At 39.4% G+C, this 14,725-nt stretch overlaps 1 protein-coding gene across 1 annotated transcript in view; it reads right to left on the bottom strand.

The window, feature by feature from the left end:
* Nucleotides 1-473: 473 nt before the first annotated feature.
* The window catches only part of USP47 (ubiquitin specific peptidase 47), a 39,148-nt gene continuing 24,896 nt past the window's right edge, over nt 474-14,725 (bottom strand). The window contains exons 18-27 of the mRNA XM_010193846.1: nt 14,400-14,519; nt 12,346-13,123; nt 11,214-11,389; nt 10,947-11,027; nt 9,812-9,927; nt 8,392-8,510; nt 5,964-6,094; nt 3,110-3,157; nt 2,893-3,023; nt 474-1,905 (exon numbers count right to left, since the gene is read on the bottom strand). Of these exons, the coding sequence (XP_010192148.1) occupies nt 1,731-1,905; nt 2,893-3,023; nt 3,110-3,157; nt 5,964-6,094; nt 8,392-8,510; nt 9,812-9,927; nt 10,947-11,027; nt 11,214-11,389; nt 12,346-13,123; nt 14,400-14,519 (1,875 nt within the window). The 3' untranslated portion in view covers nt 474-1,730. The remainder of the gene's footprint in view (nt 1,906-2,892; nt 3,024-3,109; nt 3,158-5,963; nt 6,095-8,391; nt 8,511-9,811; nt 9,928-10,946; nt 11,028-11,213; nt 11,390-12,345; nt 13,124-14,399; nt 14,520-14,725) is intronic.

The raw sequence follows: 14,725 nt of genomic DNA, 5'->3' as shown, positions 1-14,725 counted from the left end.
GAAAAACGTCTCCCAGAACAGCCCAGAATATATGCAGAAGGAAGTGCACCACTGGGCAGGAGGTCATTATAAGGACTCCTCTCAGTCCTCTACCCAGATTTCTGTCAAGACTTAGAGGATTAAAAGTCACTTTTTCAAAGAAGGTCTCAATGGAAGTTTCCCAAATCGGGCTACAGATTAAGCGAGCAGTTTTTGGATTGTTTTCCTTCACCCTACCTTATTCTCTCTCTAGAGATTTTTGCCTCTTCAGACATCTAGAGCTTGAATAAAATTCATAACCCACTGGAAAAATTTAGTGTGAATCAAAAGTAAAGAGCAGCAGCAGACAGGCTCTACACCATTTCCTGTGACACTGTGTACACACATCGGGTATGCATATACACACACACACAGCCTTACAGTCCTGACATTGCCTTGGAGAATTCTCTGTTTCCGTGAAATAATCCCTAATTTTTCCAATAAAAACCACAGCATTTAATGATTAAAATAACACAACAGAATGAACAAATGTTTTATTGGCATGTTCATTGTTGTAAACAGCATCTGGCATGAAAAAGTTTACCAAAATCTTTTGATTGTTATAAATTACGTCGTTTTCCAAAAACTACGGAGAATTGTTCTCTATTGATCTTTATGGACCAAAGCAAGAAATTGCTGTTCCTAGGCTTTGCAATGAAATCATGTTGACTGCAGCAGTCTTTGCACCACAACCTGAACTACCAAGTTTGTATGTTGAGGTGTCAGAGGTTGCCCCAATATTTGACTACACATAGCTACAGAATCAACTCGGGGAAAAACAGAGCGACTTTCAGCGGGTGGAGAAGTTGCAAACTTGTAATAGCCTCAGAAACAAAATGTACAAAAAGTAGCTGAACAAAACAGAAACTTCATTAACAAGGGGAAATACAACCCTAAAGTACCCAGCATCATCAAACAGAAAATGAATACAAATTTAAATAGGCAACTATACTTCCAAATGTACACAATGAATGTTGATATGTGAAAAGAAATACCATGGTAAATAGCTGAACTGCAGTTCTGTTAAATGGATAGGGCAGATTTTATTTACACATTGAACGCAATAGAATAGAGCTGCTCAGCGGCATCCGTAACCTATTAAAACCACTTTACCTTACAACAGCACTTCTGCAAAATGAACCAACGCCGGCTGGCAGCTTCCTGCAGACTACCTCTCAGACTACCTGTTTTATGGAAGAATATTTTAAAACCTTACACTTGCAGCACTTCCATTTCATCTTCGACCCTTTTCTGCTGCATTCCTAAAACCAATGTGTTAACATTTACTTCAGACTCTCTGATGAGGTAATGCGTGTATCAGTGAAACAGAAAAAAGGATTCTTTCATGGCCTTTGCACAGCTTTTATTAAGCTATGAGTATCCTGTTTGAGGCTAGTTTGACTAGCTACTATGTGCACACCGTCCTCAAAAATTTCCACTCGTTTCCCTCCCCGCCCACTTTTTAGTTCTAATCTTTTATTTGCACATCCCTTTTAGCTTTACAGTACATTTGACTATAGTGCACAACATGATTCCAAGTCAAACAGTGACCCAACGGGGCACTGCGCTTCTGACTGGGAACACGGCCCAGTCAGTGCTGGTGTCAGCGCTTTACACCTAATGAGTGTCCTGCCGTAATGGCACTACACAGTAGTAGTGAACCTTTTTATTTTAAACAAAAAAATTCCCCACGGAAAATGCTATAGCGAGTATCAGTCTTGAGTCAAATCTTTATTTGGTGCTCCATCCAGATAAATTTTTAGTGCTTTTTCTTTACGAGGAGAGTAGGTTACGCGGTGTCCAGTTTTCTGGAGTCTGCTGCTTTCTTTTTTCATCAGTTCATTTCTCTGTTCATCTGTTAATTCCATTAATTCCTCAGTTTTATCCCTAAAAGGTAAATATATGTTAAAATTCAGATTAATACAATATCATTTTTTCACTTGGAGTAATTTAGTAAAAAAACACAACTAAGCATAATACTCCTTAGAGAGAATTTTCTTCTTCAGAAACTACCAATCTGTCTAAACCTGCTTCTCTAACAGAGACATTCAATATTCTAACTGACAGCAGACCTAGGGGAAAGCAGCAAGAAGCAAGCCTCAACTCCTCCACCTGCCTAGTAACTCCTGTTCTTTATCTGCTCTTTATTCGGTCACAGTGCCAACAGCTGAAAGCAGCACAGCAGCCAGCCCCTCTTACAAACCACCAGCTGCTCTCCCAAATAATTCTCCTGAAGGCCAGCACGTTACCAGCCAGCTGTTTCCGCTGGACTCACATGTAATTACAAGAAATACTGTAGAAGCAAAGTGTTCATGGAGTTCTCCCACCGCCCAACTTTAGCAGAAATGAAAATATTCAACCTCTTAGTCCTCAAGTCTGCCTTTGGGCTGCTGCTGCCAGCTGATGAGCCTTTTTCACATTAACAAAATTTCTGTAACAACATCCTTTTGTCCAAAGAAGCCACACTAATTTCTCAAAGAAACAAACCCAAAGAATCAAATCCTTGCTCTCTAAAACTTATGGCAAGACTCTCACAGACTCCACAAGGGATATGGTTCTATTTTAGAGAGATTAAATCCAGATCAAGCATAGCAACTACTTTTGCATTCAACATTATTTTCAATGGTTTGGGAGGGAGGAGTGAGTAAAAGGGTGCAGTGTTTGTTTTCTTATACAATACACTGTTAATATTCAGGTTTTTAGGAAGCTGATGAGCATATGCATTTCAGCTCAACATCTTAAACTCTCTTCTGTAATCATTTCTCTTAAGACAACAGAGGAAAAGTAATTTTAGGTTTCTGTTGATTACATCACCCCTCAAATCTAGCACACAGATCTTCAGGATCGTTTATTATGCTGTAATAAAATACATACCTATAAAATATTACTGCACCATCATCACAAATGTACAGAGGCCAGACATTCAATGTAGATACTTTAGGATTCCAGTCCAAGTCTTGGTGAATCTCTAGTATGGAAATGTCGCATGGAAACGTTCCTCTACCCTGGAAGGAAGCCATTACGTAGTGAATAAAATAAAACTCAATCACACCCCCATGACATTAAAAGGTAAAACCAAAGTCTTTCTTACCTTTGCAAATTCTATGTTTTCTAAGGGTATTCCACTTATTTCACTCAGCTGTAAAGTGAAGAAAGCGGGGGATTAAAATACTATTCCACAACATTACACAGTGTCTACATAACGTCAATAGACCTGCCAAACACAGAAATCAATTAAAATATTCAAAAGTCAAATGATCCAAGATAATTACGACGTTATATTAAGAGGGTATGAGATTTTTACATTTTTGAAGTTACTGATGTGTCAAAAGTGACACTTGCTGTGACAGTATTTCATCACACTTAGGACTCTGAACACTGAGGTGACAGAAAAAAGTTAACAGAAACAAGGAATTAATAACATCCAAGTTCTAAGGTACAAAGGGACCAATTGCCTCATGTTAAACCTTCAGGTCTAGCAGTTAGCCCTCAGCTGTTTCCTGTATGAAATGAAAGCTATTACCACGTCAACCCAGGAGCACGTAACGCCATAAAAACACACACGACTAAAACTCACCTCCATAGACCTGCACTTCCTACTGGTACAACCCCACAATTCCCCAGCAAGCACCACTGGCTGCTCTTCCCCTTTGCAACTGCCTCTGCTGTGCACCTCCTCATGCACAGACCATCCCTCCCCTGTGCCCTGCTGCTGCTCAGCCCTAGCCAGCACCTGTCAGATGGTTCCCCTGCTGTGTCTGGCATGGCCTCGGTGGGGCCTTCCCTCCGCTGAGCGGTCTCATGGTGCACGCAGGCTGATCGCTGCCTCACCCTTAACTCAAGTGCAGGCTGCAGCCTCATCTCCGTGGCAATGCAGACATGAGCTTAGGTTTGTGTTTCTCTCTGGCAGCTTGTTTTCCCAAAACTTGAAGAGATTTTCTCTCTAAGATTCTTGCCTTCTTCAAATCCACTGTTAGTTCTAACGTGTTCAATTTAAGCTGATGGTGAGAAAAGACTGAGAGCCAGTATAATTTTCTAACTCTCATTTCCTTAGGTAACCAGGATAAATAAACAATACCAACAAAAGCCAGACAAATTCTGAAATGCACTAGCCCTACGCTCTGCTACTACAATTTGTCTGAAAAAAGAGGTGTCTGAATGCATCTGTTACTACAGATTTGTCAAATTCAAATTTACCTTATGACTGGTGGGAGGAAAGCCCCCTCAAAAAGCATGTTTGCAACACTACAGGCCTGGGGATGAGTGGCTGGAAAGCTGCTTGGCTTGAGGGATCTGGGGGTGCTGGTTGACAGCCAACTGAACATGGGCCAGCAGTGTGCACAGGTGGCCAAGGTCAGCAGCAACCTGACTTGTATCAGAAATAGTGTGGCCAGCAGGACCAGGGAAGTGATCGTGTCCCTGTACTCTGCACTGGTGAGGCCACACCTCAAATACTGTGTTCAGTTTGGGGCTCCTCACTACAAGAAGGACATTGAGGCACTGGAGCACATCTAGAGAAGGGCAATGAAGCTGGTGAAAGGTCTGGAGCACAAGTCTTATGAGGAGCAGCTGAGGGAGCTGGGATCATTTAGTCTGGAGAAAAGGAGGCTGAGGGGAGAACTTATCACCCTCTACAACTACCTGCAAAGAGATCATAGTGAGGTGGGGGTCAGTCTCTTCTCCCACGTAACTAGCAATAGGACAAGAGGAAATTGCCTCAAGTTGTGCCAGGGGAGGTTTAGATTAGATACTAGGAAAAATTTCTTCACTGAAAGGCTTTTTGGGCATTGGAATGGGCTGCTCAGGGAAGTGATTGAGTCACCATCCCTGGAGGTATTTAAAAGACAGGTACATGAGGTGCTTAGAGACATGGTTTAGTAGTGCACAGGTTATGGCTGGACTAAAACTTGAAGGTCTCTTCCAACCAAGTTATTCTATGATTCTATTCTATGAAAAAGATGAAGGCCTCTTGGACAGAATGCAGCTAAAACTGCTCCCATCTTAACATCACATACAAGCTAAGAGGGAATCTTGAAGACTGCATGCAAGAACCTATAATCAATGACTTCATTTCTACCTGAAGAATACAAGAAACCAGTCTATACTTTAATCTATGTACATACACAAATCCAAGGCTGTTGCATTCTATAGCAGCTAAACAGTATCCCTCTTTCCAGACTATGAACTAACCCCTAACTCAAAAACACCGAGTGTTTTAGTGAAGTAAGACTTTGACAGGCTTCACCAATACTACAGTTTTTACTGGCTGCAACATCCACGGTGGCCTTACTTCTAGGCACTGTAAACAGAAATAACCATTTGTTTACGAGCAGAACCCTGTGATATACCAGATTAACAAAGCCAGTCTGAATACAAGACACACTTTAGATTTCTGCTAGGATGGCACATGTCTGCTTATGTGTTAGGCAAGGGTTCTGAGCTTAAGGAAAAAAACCCCAGAACATCCCAAAGCCTTATTTCTTTCCAACCAAAATGTAGTTCAATCTACTTGGTACAGTTACACCATTCCTGAGCAACAGTTCTCAAATTCAAATACGAAGAGGCTGAAAGGTTTGGTATTTTGGAATACCAAAATACTGCCTTGAAAAAACAAAGTGACAATAGCTTAGCATTTACTTCGTATCTGTTTTGCAAGGATAAGGGACACAGCTAATATTATGCTTCTTAAACTTCTAATAGGACTTTTCTTTTTGCAGGTATTCACTTGAATATTTTGATACCAGATGATTATATGAAATTAAGAACTAAAACTGATAAATATATGGTTTGGGTAATAGGATGGCACAGGGTCTCAGTTCCTGGGAAAAAAATTATCACCATGCAGCAAGATTTTTGTAGCTATGACATCTCTGTGCTTCCCAACAGAGGACGTAAATAAGGCTCTTAGAAACCACAAGAAACTTGCATCATGTTAGACATTTTACCTTCTCCTTTAATTCTTCAACACTGCTGCTTTCTAGCACTACTTCCTGGAAAGAATCTAGTTTCATCTCTGATGGCCTCCATCGTCTTGATAAAACAGCAAGTTGTGACATAGATTTCATCTTTTCTACTCCTAGGAAAGAAAAAGAAATTTATTATATTAACATCACAAAATAGCCTATTTAAAATGAGGGGTTTCCCATAGCACAAGCATACTGAAATATGGAAGAGTGCACTATGCATACACACACAAAGTAACCTAGTAAGTGTTCTGCACCAGAAAAATAAAAAAGAAGGGAAGGAGAAGGGACTAGGGTTTAGCTGAACTTCTGTTACCAGCTCCTTTGGAGTATTTTTCCATAGGCAGCATCTCTTACGAACCCTACCATTTATTCCTCGTAAAGACATCTTTTTCTATCCTATCCAGTTCAGCTATACATACAGTATCTATCCACCTAACCAGAAGCTGACCTCCAGACCTCGTATTCGCATGAGACCTTCCTTGGCAATCTGATATTTATTAATGTGTTTCACTTTCTCTACCAAAATAAGCGTTCCACATTGGACTTCTAGCTACTCACTTAATGCCTGTTTTACATCTATCACCTTGAAGAGTTTTAGTACATACTGCCTCTAGCCTTTTTTATCAGTTTCAGGTAACAGCTTCTCTGTTGACAGGGTAATACTGTTAATGCAACAATCAGATAAGCAGAAGTGATGACAAAGGGCTGATTTTACTTTGATTTTAAATTGGTCTATAATTTTGTAATTTAGCATGCAGGACTTGTGACTTAAACATTTACGTCTATCCTTACATGCTTGTTTTGCATGAAACCACCACCGCCGCCGCTTAAGCTTCTTCCTAAATGCCTTCTACAATCTTGCCTATGACCACATTTGTGCTGCCTTCCAGCACTACCCCATTGTCCGAAATGAAGATGCAGCCACCTAGTGCTTCTCAGCCTTGATTTCAAGTCTGAAAGCAATTATGTAAGTTTTCCTCAGAGCCAGAGAATAACTAATTTAAAAATGTCTGCAACAGCGTGATGTAAAAGTGTTATGCTAAGAAACTTAACTGTAAGTCAGTCTAAGTTGCTTAATTTCCTGCCTAATGTCTTCAGTGTTTAGCTGAGGAACAAGATGAAAACAATAGTGATGGTGGAAGCCTTACAAACCCTGACTTAAAGCAGCTGCCTTTACTCTTTCAACAACCTCTGATAGCAGAGGGTACATACAACTTAATTTTCACAGAATACAGTGGGACCTAGCTGCATCTTCTAGTAGCACCTTTTGGGCAGAGCTGGAAAGTTAAACAAAATATTACAGAGTACTTGGAAGCCCTGTAACCTGTAACATGGCATGTATCTGTGAACTAGGTGGGCTACAGAGGTCTACAATGTAGCACCTCCAAGACTCGCTTCAGAAACAGTACAGCAACTAATCCAAACATACTTCAAGGCAAGTTTTAACTGAAGTGTGAGCTGATGCATGTCTACAGGGATCTGCAGGCCTCCTGAACCTCCTGTGTTTGTTTCAAATTTTGGTACTTGCATTGGCACAATTTTATTAAAAATTAACATAGGTTTGAACATCACTGCCAAAATTCTGGCGTAACAGCTCAATGAGACTTAAGCCAGGTATGCCTGTGAAGGAAGTTCCTGAGTAAAGGGAATTCCCACTCTTCACCTATCCATTAATAGCAGCATCTGTTAATCCAGCAGAAACCAGCATGACCTACTTTTTCTCCCCCTAAGTAATATTTTTGCATTCTGAACCAGTTTTTAGTGTATATGGCAAAGGATAGCCTAAAAAATGCCATACTTTTCATGATGTTTAAGCAGAATTTAAGAAACAATCTGCTCTGACATTTGATTCCAAAGTTGTTCTAATGAACAAGGTCTGTTCAAAAATTTAGCACTTCATGACAGAAGAGTGTTTTTCCACTGCTGTCTGAAAACAACTAAAATGACTGAACAGCTGTGCTGACTTATGTATCATGTATATACACACACACATACATTTCAGCTAGCTACAAACATCATCAGTACTAATCCCAAAATTAAATACGAACAGAAGCATAACATATAGGCATTCCCACAGTTTTTACATACAATGAAATCATACACATGCAAAAAAATGCCTACGGTACTACACTATGTCCAAGAGTTTCCAACAGACCTACAACAGATCTTTGGCACACTGCAACCACAGGAAAACTGTACTTGCACAATCCCTCCCAGCTTCATGCAAAGCTTTTATTAATTTAATTCTTTTTGCTTCTATTTTTTGCCCTAATAAAATACGATTAGAAAGTCGGTGACAGTCTTCAAAAAAAGGAAAAAAAGGGAAGGTCCATTTTCCTATGTTCCCTATAGAAAAAAAATCTCTTAACATTATCTTTGCTTTCTCTCGACACTACATCATTATTACCATCAAGTACTTCTAAGAAGACCTCCCAATTGCTTGAAATATTGATATCTTCTTCATAGATATGATAATCCAGAAACACAGTCCCTGGGTTCTTCCAGGTTTTCTTTCGTAGGCGAAACCTGTAAATACACCACGAAGAAAAGACTTACCACTGCCACAGATCAAAACTGAGTATTTTCTGGCAACACTGAAATGCGACTCATTTATGCAAGGTTTGGTTAGGTTTATCAGGAACGAGTTCAACATTCTGAAATAGCCCTGACAGCAAGGTATCACTACAGGCTCTTAGTGCTGCATCATTCATGAACACAAGGAAAACAAGCCTGTGTTGTGCTCCTTCAGTGCAAGGAGTGTGTAAGGATTTAGAGTAAGAAAATAGTTTCCTACTTAGGGTAACTCAACAGCATATTCCCAAACTCTTTCAACAATTTTGCTGCTCGCCCCTCTCCACCCCCCTCTCTTTTTCTTTTTGGAGGAGGACTGGGGAAGGAGTGGTGGAAGTTCAGAAGAGGACTAGTATCTTGATTTATGTACTGCATCAATCCAGCCACAATACAAAAGGATGAGCTGTTTAGATATGGAAGTATACAAAGGTCTAAACAACTGAAATAAGATTAAACACAAGTACAAAACTTTAATTGTAATGGTTTCTCCACACACAGAAGCAGACAAATTTTGTGATGTGTCCCATAATTATAAGGCACCAGTGAACACAATGCAGTCAGAAATCCTTTGACCCAGTCACGGTGAGGAGAAAAACCTGGTCCAGATTTAGGTTTTTCTTCCTTTTGACAATAGGAGAGGGCCAACACTTGTCTTCCAGTGTTTTGCTCCAGTCTGATTTTAGGCATATATCAAGGCCTCACCAGCTTGCCTACCACATCTAACAGGTTTTTCTTAGTTCCAGTGAATACAGTGTCAGCTCTTCTACAGTAAATACCCCACCACTCATAACTGACAGTAGACAGTATGTGGAATCAAGACCTCAAAGCAAATTCAGCCTTGATGGGTAAAGGGAAGATAGTGCTGGATCAGTGCTGTACACACACGATAATGTACACTACGATAAGGCACAAAGCAGTTTACTGCAACAATCTACACTGGGATCTCATCTAGAGAAAAAGTGGCTTTTTTGTGAACTGATTTTACTTAATGGTCTCCTTTCTGAAGAAAATAATTTTTAGAGAATAAAACTTGTCAGATCAAAACCTGCAGACATGTTAAACACAGGCAACTCCAGGTAAATATTCCCTGTATCGTTCTGCAGGAGATGAAAGCCAAGAACTGCTAACTGATGTCTGTACACACAATCTGATTCAAAGACCACAGTAACTTATTCCTTTCTCCACCAGAGAAAGAAATCCCCACATTTTAAAGTAATATTTCATCAGGTAACTTGAACGGATTGCAGTCTCTTTACCTGTCAATTGTCAAGTCTAGGCCACATTGTTCTCGAAGCTGAGGAAGCAGCTCCTCTTTTGACTGTCGGACAGTCATACCTTTTGCAAAAACGGCATCTAGAAGAAACTTGCATGGCTGTGAACGTAAAGAGAAAGTGATTCAAGACAAATTTTCTTGTACAGAAAAAAGTAGATTTGCCTACAGTTCACGTTTTGTGACCAGCACCATCCACCCAGCAAAATGACTATTAGAATGCTTTTCACAAATGAGGTAAGCAATGAATGGATTAAAATCAGGTTTAACTAATTCAAACACACTGAATGTGTGCCACTGCAGAAACAGTGTCTTGTGTCTCTATTACTAATTGCTACCATTATATTAACATTCTAAACAATCTGAAAGGAGCTATTAAGTTAAATAAGCCATATAATAAAAATGCCACTTTCTTGGCTTTTTTTGGTTAGACAGACCAGAACTCCATGCCCGGAAGTTACTTTTAAATTTATCTTACTCCCTGCTTTACTAGTTCAGCTTTAGTCTCTTATGCTTACTCATTACTAATAAGTATTCTGCAGTTTGGTTCAAAAAATCAAATCAGAAATTAAGGTGCATACAAAGTCAACCTTTAAAAAGACTGCAGACTACATAGTGAAAAGACTTTTACACTTCTCATGTCCCAGAAGATGCAACAAGCAAGCGATCTGTGTTATTGCAAGAGAGGCATTGTTGTTTCAGGCTGGTCTTATGCAGAGGACATTATCCAGCCAGCCATTCTGGTAAGCACTGCCCACAGTGCATGAATGTGACCAATTATATTAGTACAGTATTACTGAAAACTGCAAGCAGGAGCAAAAGCAGTTTATTTGGAAAGAGTTCTACATGACTTTCACACATTTAAGGAAAACAAACAGTTCTTTTCATTTGATCTCCATTTACACTGCATGAATAAAGACACTTAAGAGAGATACTCTAAGTCACATTCCAATTGTATACTTGGAACTGCATAAACAGAAATAATCTTAAGTTCCCTTTCTAAATCCAGGCAAACTTGCAGAAAAGTGAAGACAAAAGAAGGACTTTCTTTCAAGACTTCAGAGAAAGACCTTGGTCAAGGCACATACTAGCATTTTCATGAATCAATCTTGAAATATTACCTCTGGCTCATTTACCAAAAGCTGATAGACTTTGACTCTGTATTCACCCTTCTTAAGGGCTCTTCCAAGTCTAATAGTTATCTAGAAAGCAAAAGGAGTATCTGTTAGAACTTATATGAAAATCAAAGTTATATTCTGTTACACACTACCAAGACCAATGTAACGATTTCACCCAGCAAGTTAACAAAAAGTTGTAAATTATGTTCTTAAGTTGGTCTATATTGTATCAATATAACTTTTAATGATTCAAAAGAACTTCTGAATAACCTTATTGTCATCAGAAAATGAAGAAAGTGTCTCATTCAGCCGAACACTCTCAAACTCCTGATTGCTGGCATAGACTCTAAAGACTTTGAAGTGGGAAGACGGAACTCCGACAAAAGGCTCCAAATGTTGCTTGAAGGCAGACAGTGTAATTCTTTTATCAACATGGACCATCAGCCCTAAGCAAAAATAAAGACAAAAATGGCATGAAACACCACGCTAGGGGGAAAAAAAAAAGTCACTCTATTGTGCTATTTTCACATATTCACAGTTACCACTTGCAGCAAAACAGTACTGAAAAGTCAGAATGACAGTTAATGGCCATGTTTACATTTTATCTGAGTGCATTACTTCAAGAGCTTTGCTGTACTTGGGCAGATACTCCTGGAACACATCACAGTTCCAAACTGCCCTATTTTGCAATCAGTGAGGTAGTACAGCAAAGCAGTATCTTCTCCATTTGGTAAGACAACAAATAGAGAGAATCAGGTGGAGCATTTGCAGATGAACACCCCTACAGATTTCCCCTGCCTCAAGGGAGAGACAGAGGTGTTTCTGAGTTAGGGCTGTGCAGGCACATGCCACCCAAATCTTTTTTTCCTCCTGGGTTTTCAGGATTAAAAAGTTTGGTTAACTCTGTGTTCTGGAAGGCCCCAGGATATCACAAGGCAAGCTCACGTCTGGATTCAGCAACTTTTTCATGGAGCAATTTTGTAATTAAGGAAAAGCCACTGGAGTAATATGAAATTCTGGAAAGCAAAGTGAATTATTTATCTTCAGAAACTGTGTTTCTCAATACGCAATTTTCCTTTCACCTGAAGAAAACTCAGCTTGCTCTACAGATAACACTTTCAAGATAAGGAACCAGATGTATCACAGAGGTAGTTTTTCATTTTCTTAAAAACAAAAAGCAAGACACTGCTCAAATAGGTGGTTACCTATTACAAGATCAAAATTAGGCTAGGTTGTTGCTGAACATAACATCGTGTCCCATCTTTGCAATTTCATTAGCTTTAATCTGACATACAACAAGTTTTTCAATACTGTCATTAGGCTTCTTAACACAGTGTATGTAAACAGTATTATGGTAATAAAAGCCAGATTATTTTAAGGCATTTAAAAAAAGAATACATACATTTTTGCCCTTCTCCCGAACCTTCATCTGCAGCATAGGGTTCTGACTTAAAGTACATGTATTGTGCTTCTCCTCTGCTCTTGCCACTTTCATCGTACTCACTATCTGTTCCAGAATCTTCTTCTGCTGTGTCCCAGGTTTCTTTTTTCCCCTGATTTGCTTTTGATCGCCTACTACTTGTGATACTATGGGAATCGAGTCCATTAGCCAAGGGAAGCGGGGCATTGTCTACGTTGCATAAAGTGTCACTGCTGTGACTGGAGCTGAGGATGTCGCTGTCCACTGAACTTGTACTCCTGTCATTGTTGACATCCGAATCAGACCGTTCCTCCGACTGCAGATTTTCTGGATCGGAAATCTGAATTTGGTTTTCAAGTTCTCTGTTTTCTGCTGATGCTGAAGAGTCTATTTCATTTAAAGGTGATTCAATGTTTTCAAAATCACTGGCTTCTGTGCTTTTGCTGCTGTCTCCATTATCGCCCTCCTGCTGCTGCTGCAGGGACAAGCTTTTAAGCTTTTCTGTGCTTTCTTCCAGAATTGCCTCTACAGATTTCATATTACCTACAGGTCCTTTTACTCTTTCACAGGCTTCATCCAAGTTGCCTGAATCTCCACTAGACTTCTGATAAACTGCTCGTCTAAACTGAGATGCAGGCGATTGTTCTGGTAATGAAACATACAGTCTGATTGTATTTGCATGACGATCCAAAAGTTTCCATAAATGAGAATCTGTATACACCACATGACGATCTAAAGACTCTGAGCTTTCAATAAATACCTGAGCATAAAATAAAAGTGTTTTATCACATAGTGTCATTTTACACAAAAGTAAAAGCAACAACAGCAGAGAGATAGGGTTGAGCAAACATCAAAAATTACGTCACTAAAACATCATCTTTTATAAAAAAAACAAAATACATGCTTAGAAAAAAATGTATTATGGAGTCTGTGGTTTAATAACGGTTTCACTTTTCCTTATTTTCATAATCATATTAAGACTGGCATGAACTGTCACCAGACTGACCAGCTGCAGTAAGCACTTCCACGTTCAGAAGGGTATTTACGTTTCTCTTCAGAGTGCATCCTTCATCTGGACACCAACCCTAGTTAGGGTAGCAATGAGCCCCACAGCTACAGCTGGCAGTCTTCCTTTATTTTCTAGTACAGCATCACAAGCAAGAAATCTTTGATGTATACACGGGTAAGCAATAGGGCAAATTAGAATACAAGGGAACAAATTTCTCTTTTCCCGTTGTCAAAGGCCACTGTGCTGTAGTGACAATGTGAAAGAGCTTGAAGTAACTAAACAATAAGCCAATACCACTGTTTTTCTCAGCTATAAGCCATCAAAGCCTTCACTATTCTTTCTCCATCGAGGACTGTGTCCTTGAACCTACATTTCAGAGACAAAATACGTGCAAAATGTGCTAAAAGATGTTTTATTGCTACTGTAGTAAAAAGGGCAATGCAAAAGATGTTATTTAAGTTATTTAAGTACTAAGTTACTCTTTAAGAATGCACTACACAACTATTATTGGAAACATTTACTAGAAGTCTTTTTGGGAAAACACAATGTAGATTTGGCTACAGGGAATTTGCACAGTAAAAATTACTGAATTGAAGATAAAATCCCACCAAAAATCTTACTCGTAGTTTTGTCATTTGCTTCTGAAGAATTTTACTATGGAGAGCACGCACAGCTGTTCAGAAGGCGTAGAAAACAAGTTCGCCATGTTTCATAGTAACGCCAACCTTTGTTCCCTAAAGAAGGGTTGACTTAAAAATCTTTATCACAAGGTTGTTAACCTCACCATCAACCAGATGTCTGATCCTGAATCTACTCTACCATGTTATGCACACTTGTTTTCATATATAGCCCACAGTATCCATAAGCACCACAGGATTTGTTAGTTAAAAAACCCTACACAATACTTTATACTTAGTGAAATAAGTGACAGTTACCCACTATAAATTTTATACAGATATCCACACCTTTCACAACAGTGAAACCTACAAATACATTAAATGAACAGTTTATAAACCAGAGCATGTACCTTGTTGCTTCTAAAAAAGCCTTCAGCTTTCAGTGTTTTGCTGGAAACATTCAGAAGACGCAGGTCATTGTAGCAACGTTCTAATACTACCCGCATTGTTTCAGCTGGCAGATGTGTAGCCTGTAAGACAACATTGACAGTAAGGCAACACATGCATTGTACTTAATTTCAAATACTCGAACAAGCTCTTCATTTCTGAAGACTATTCAGAAGGAAAGGAGAAGGTTTGTTTACTGACATAAATTGCAGAGACAACATTGGCGAACCTCCCAAACCTGTGCAGTCCCAGTTCTTTTCCTCCATCCTTTGACATGTAGCAAATGTTA

Source organism: Mesitornis unicolor, unplaced genomic scaffold (assembly GCF_000695765.1).
Source record: "Mesitornis unicolor isolate BGI_N332 unplaced genomic scaffold, ASM69576v1 scaffold24020, whole genome shotgun sequence".
NCBI classification, from domain to species: domain Eukaryota; kingdom Metazoa; phylum Chordata; class Aves; order Mesitornithiformes; family Mesitornithidae; genus Mesitornis; species Mesitornis unicolor.
Note: the sequence above shows the minus strand (reverse complement) of the source record. Positions and strands in the feature narration are given on the sequence as shown.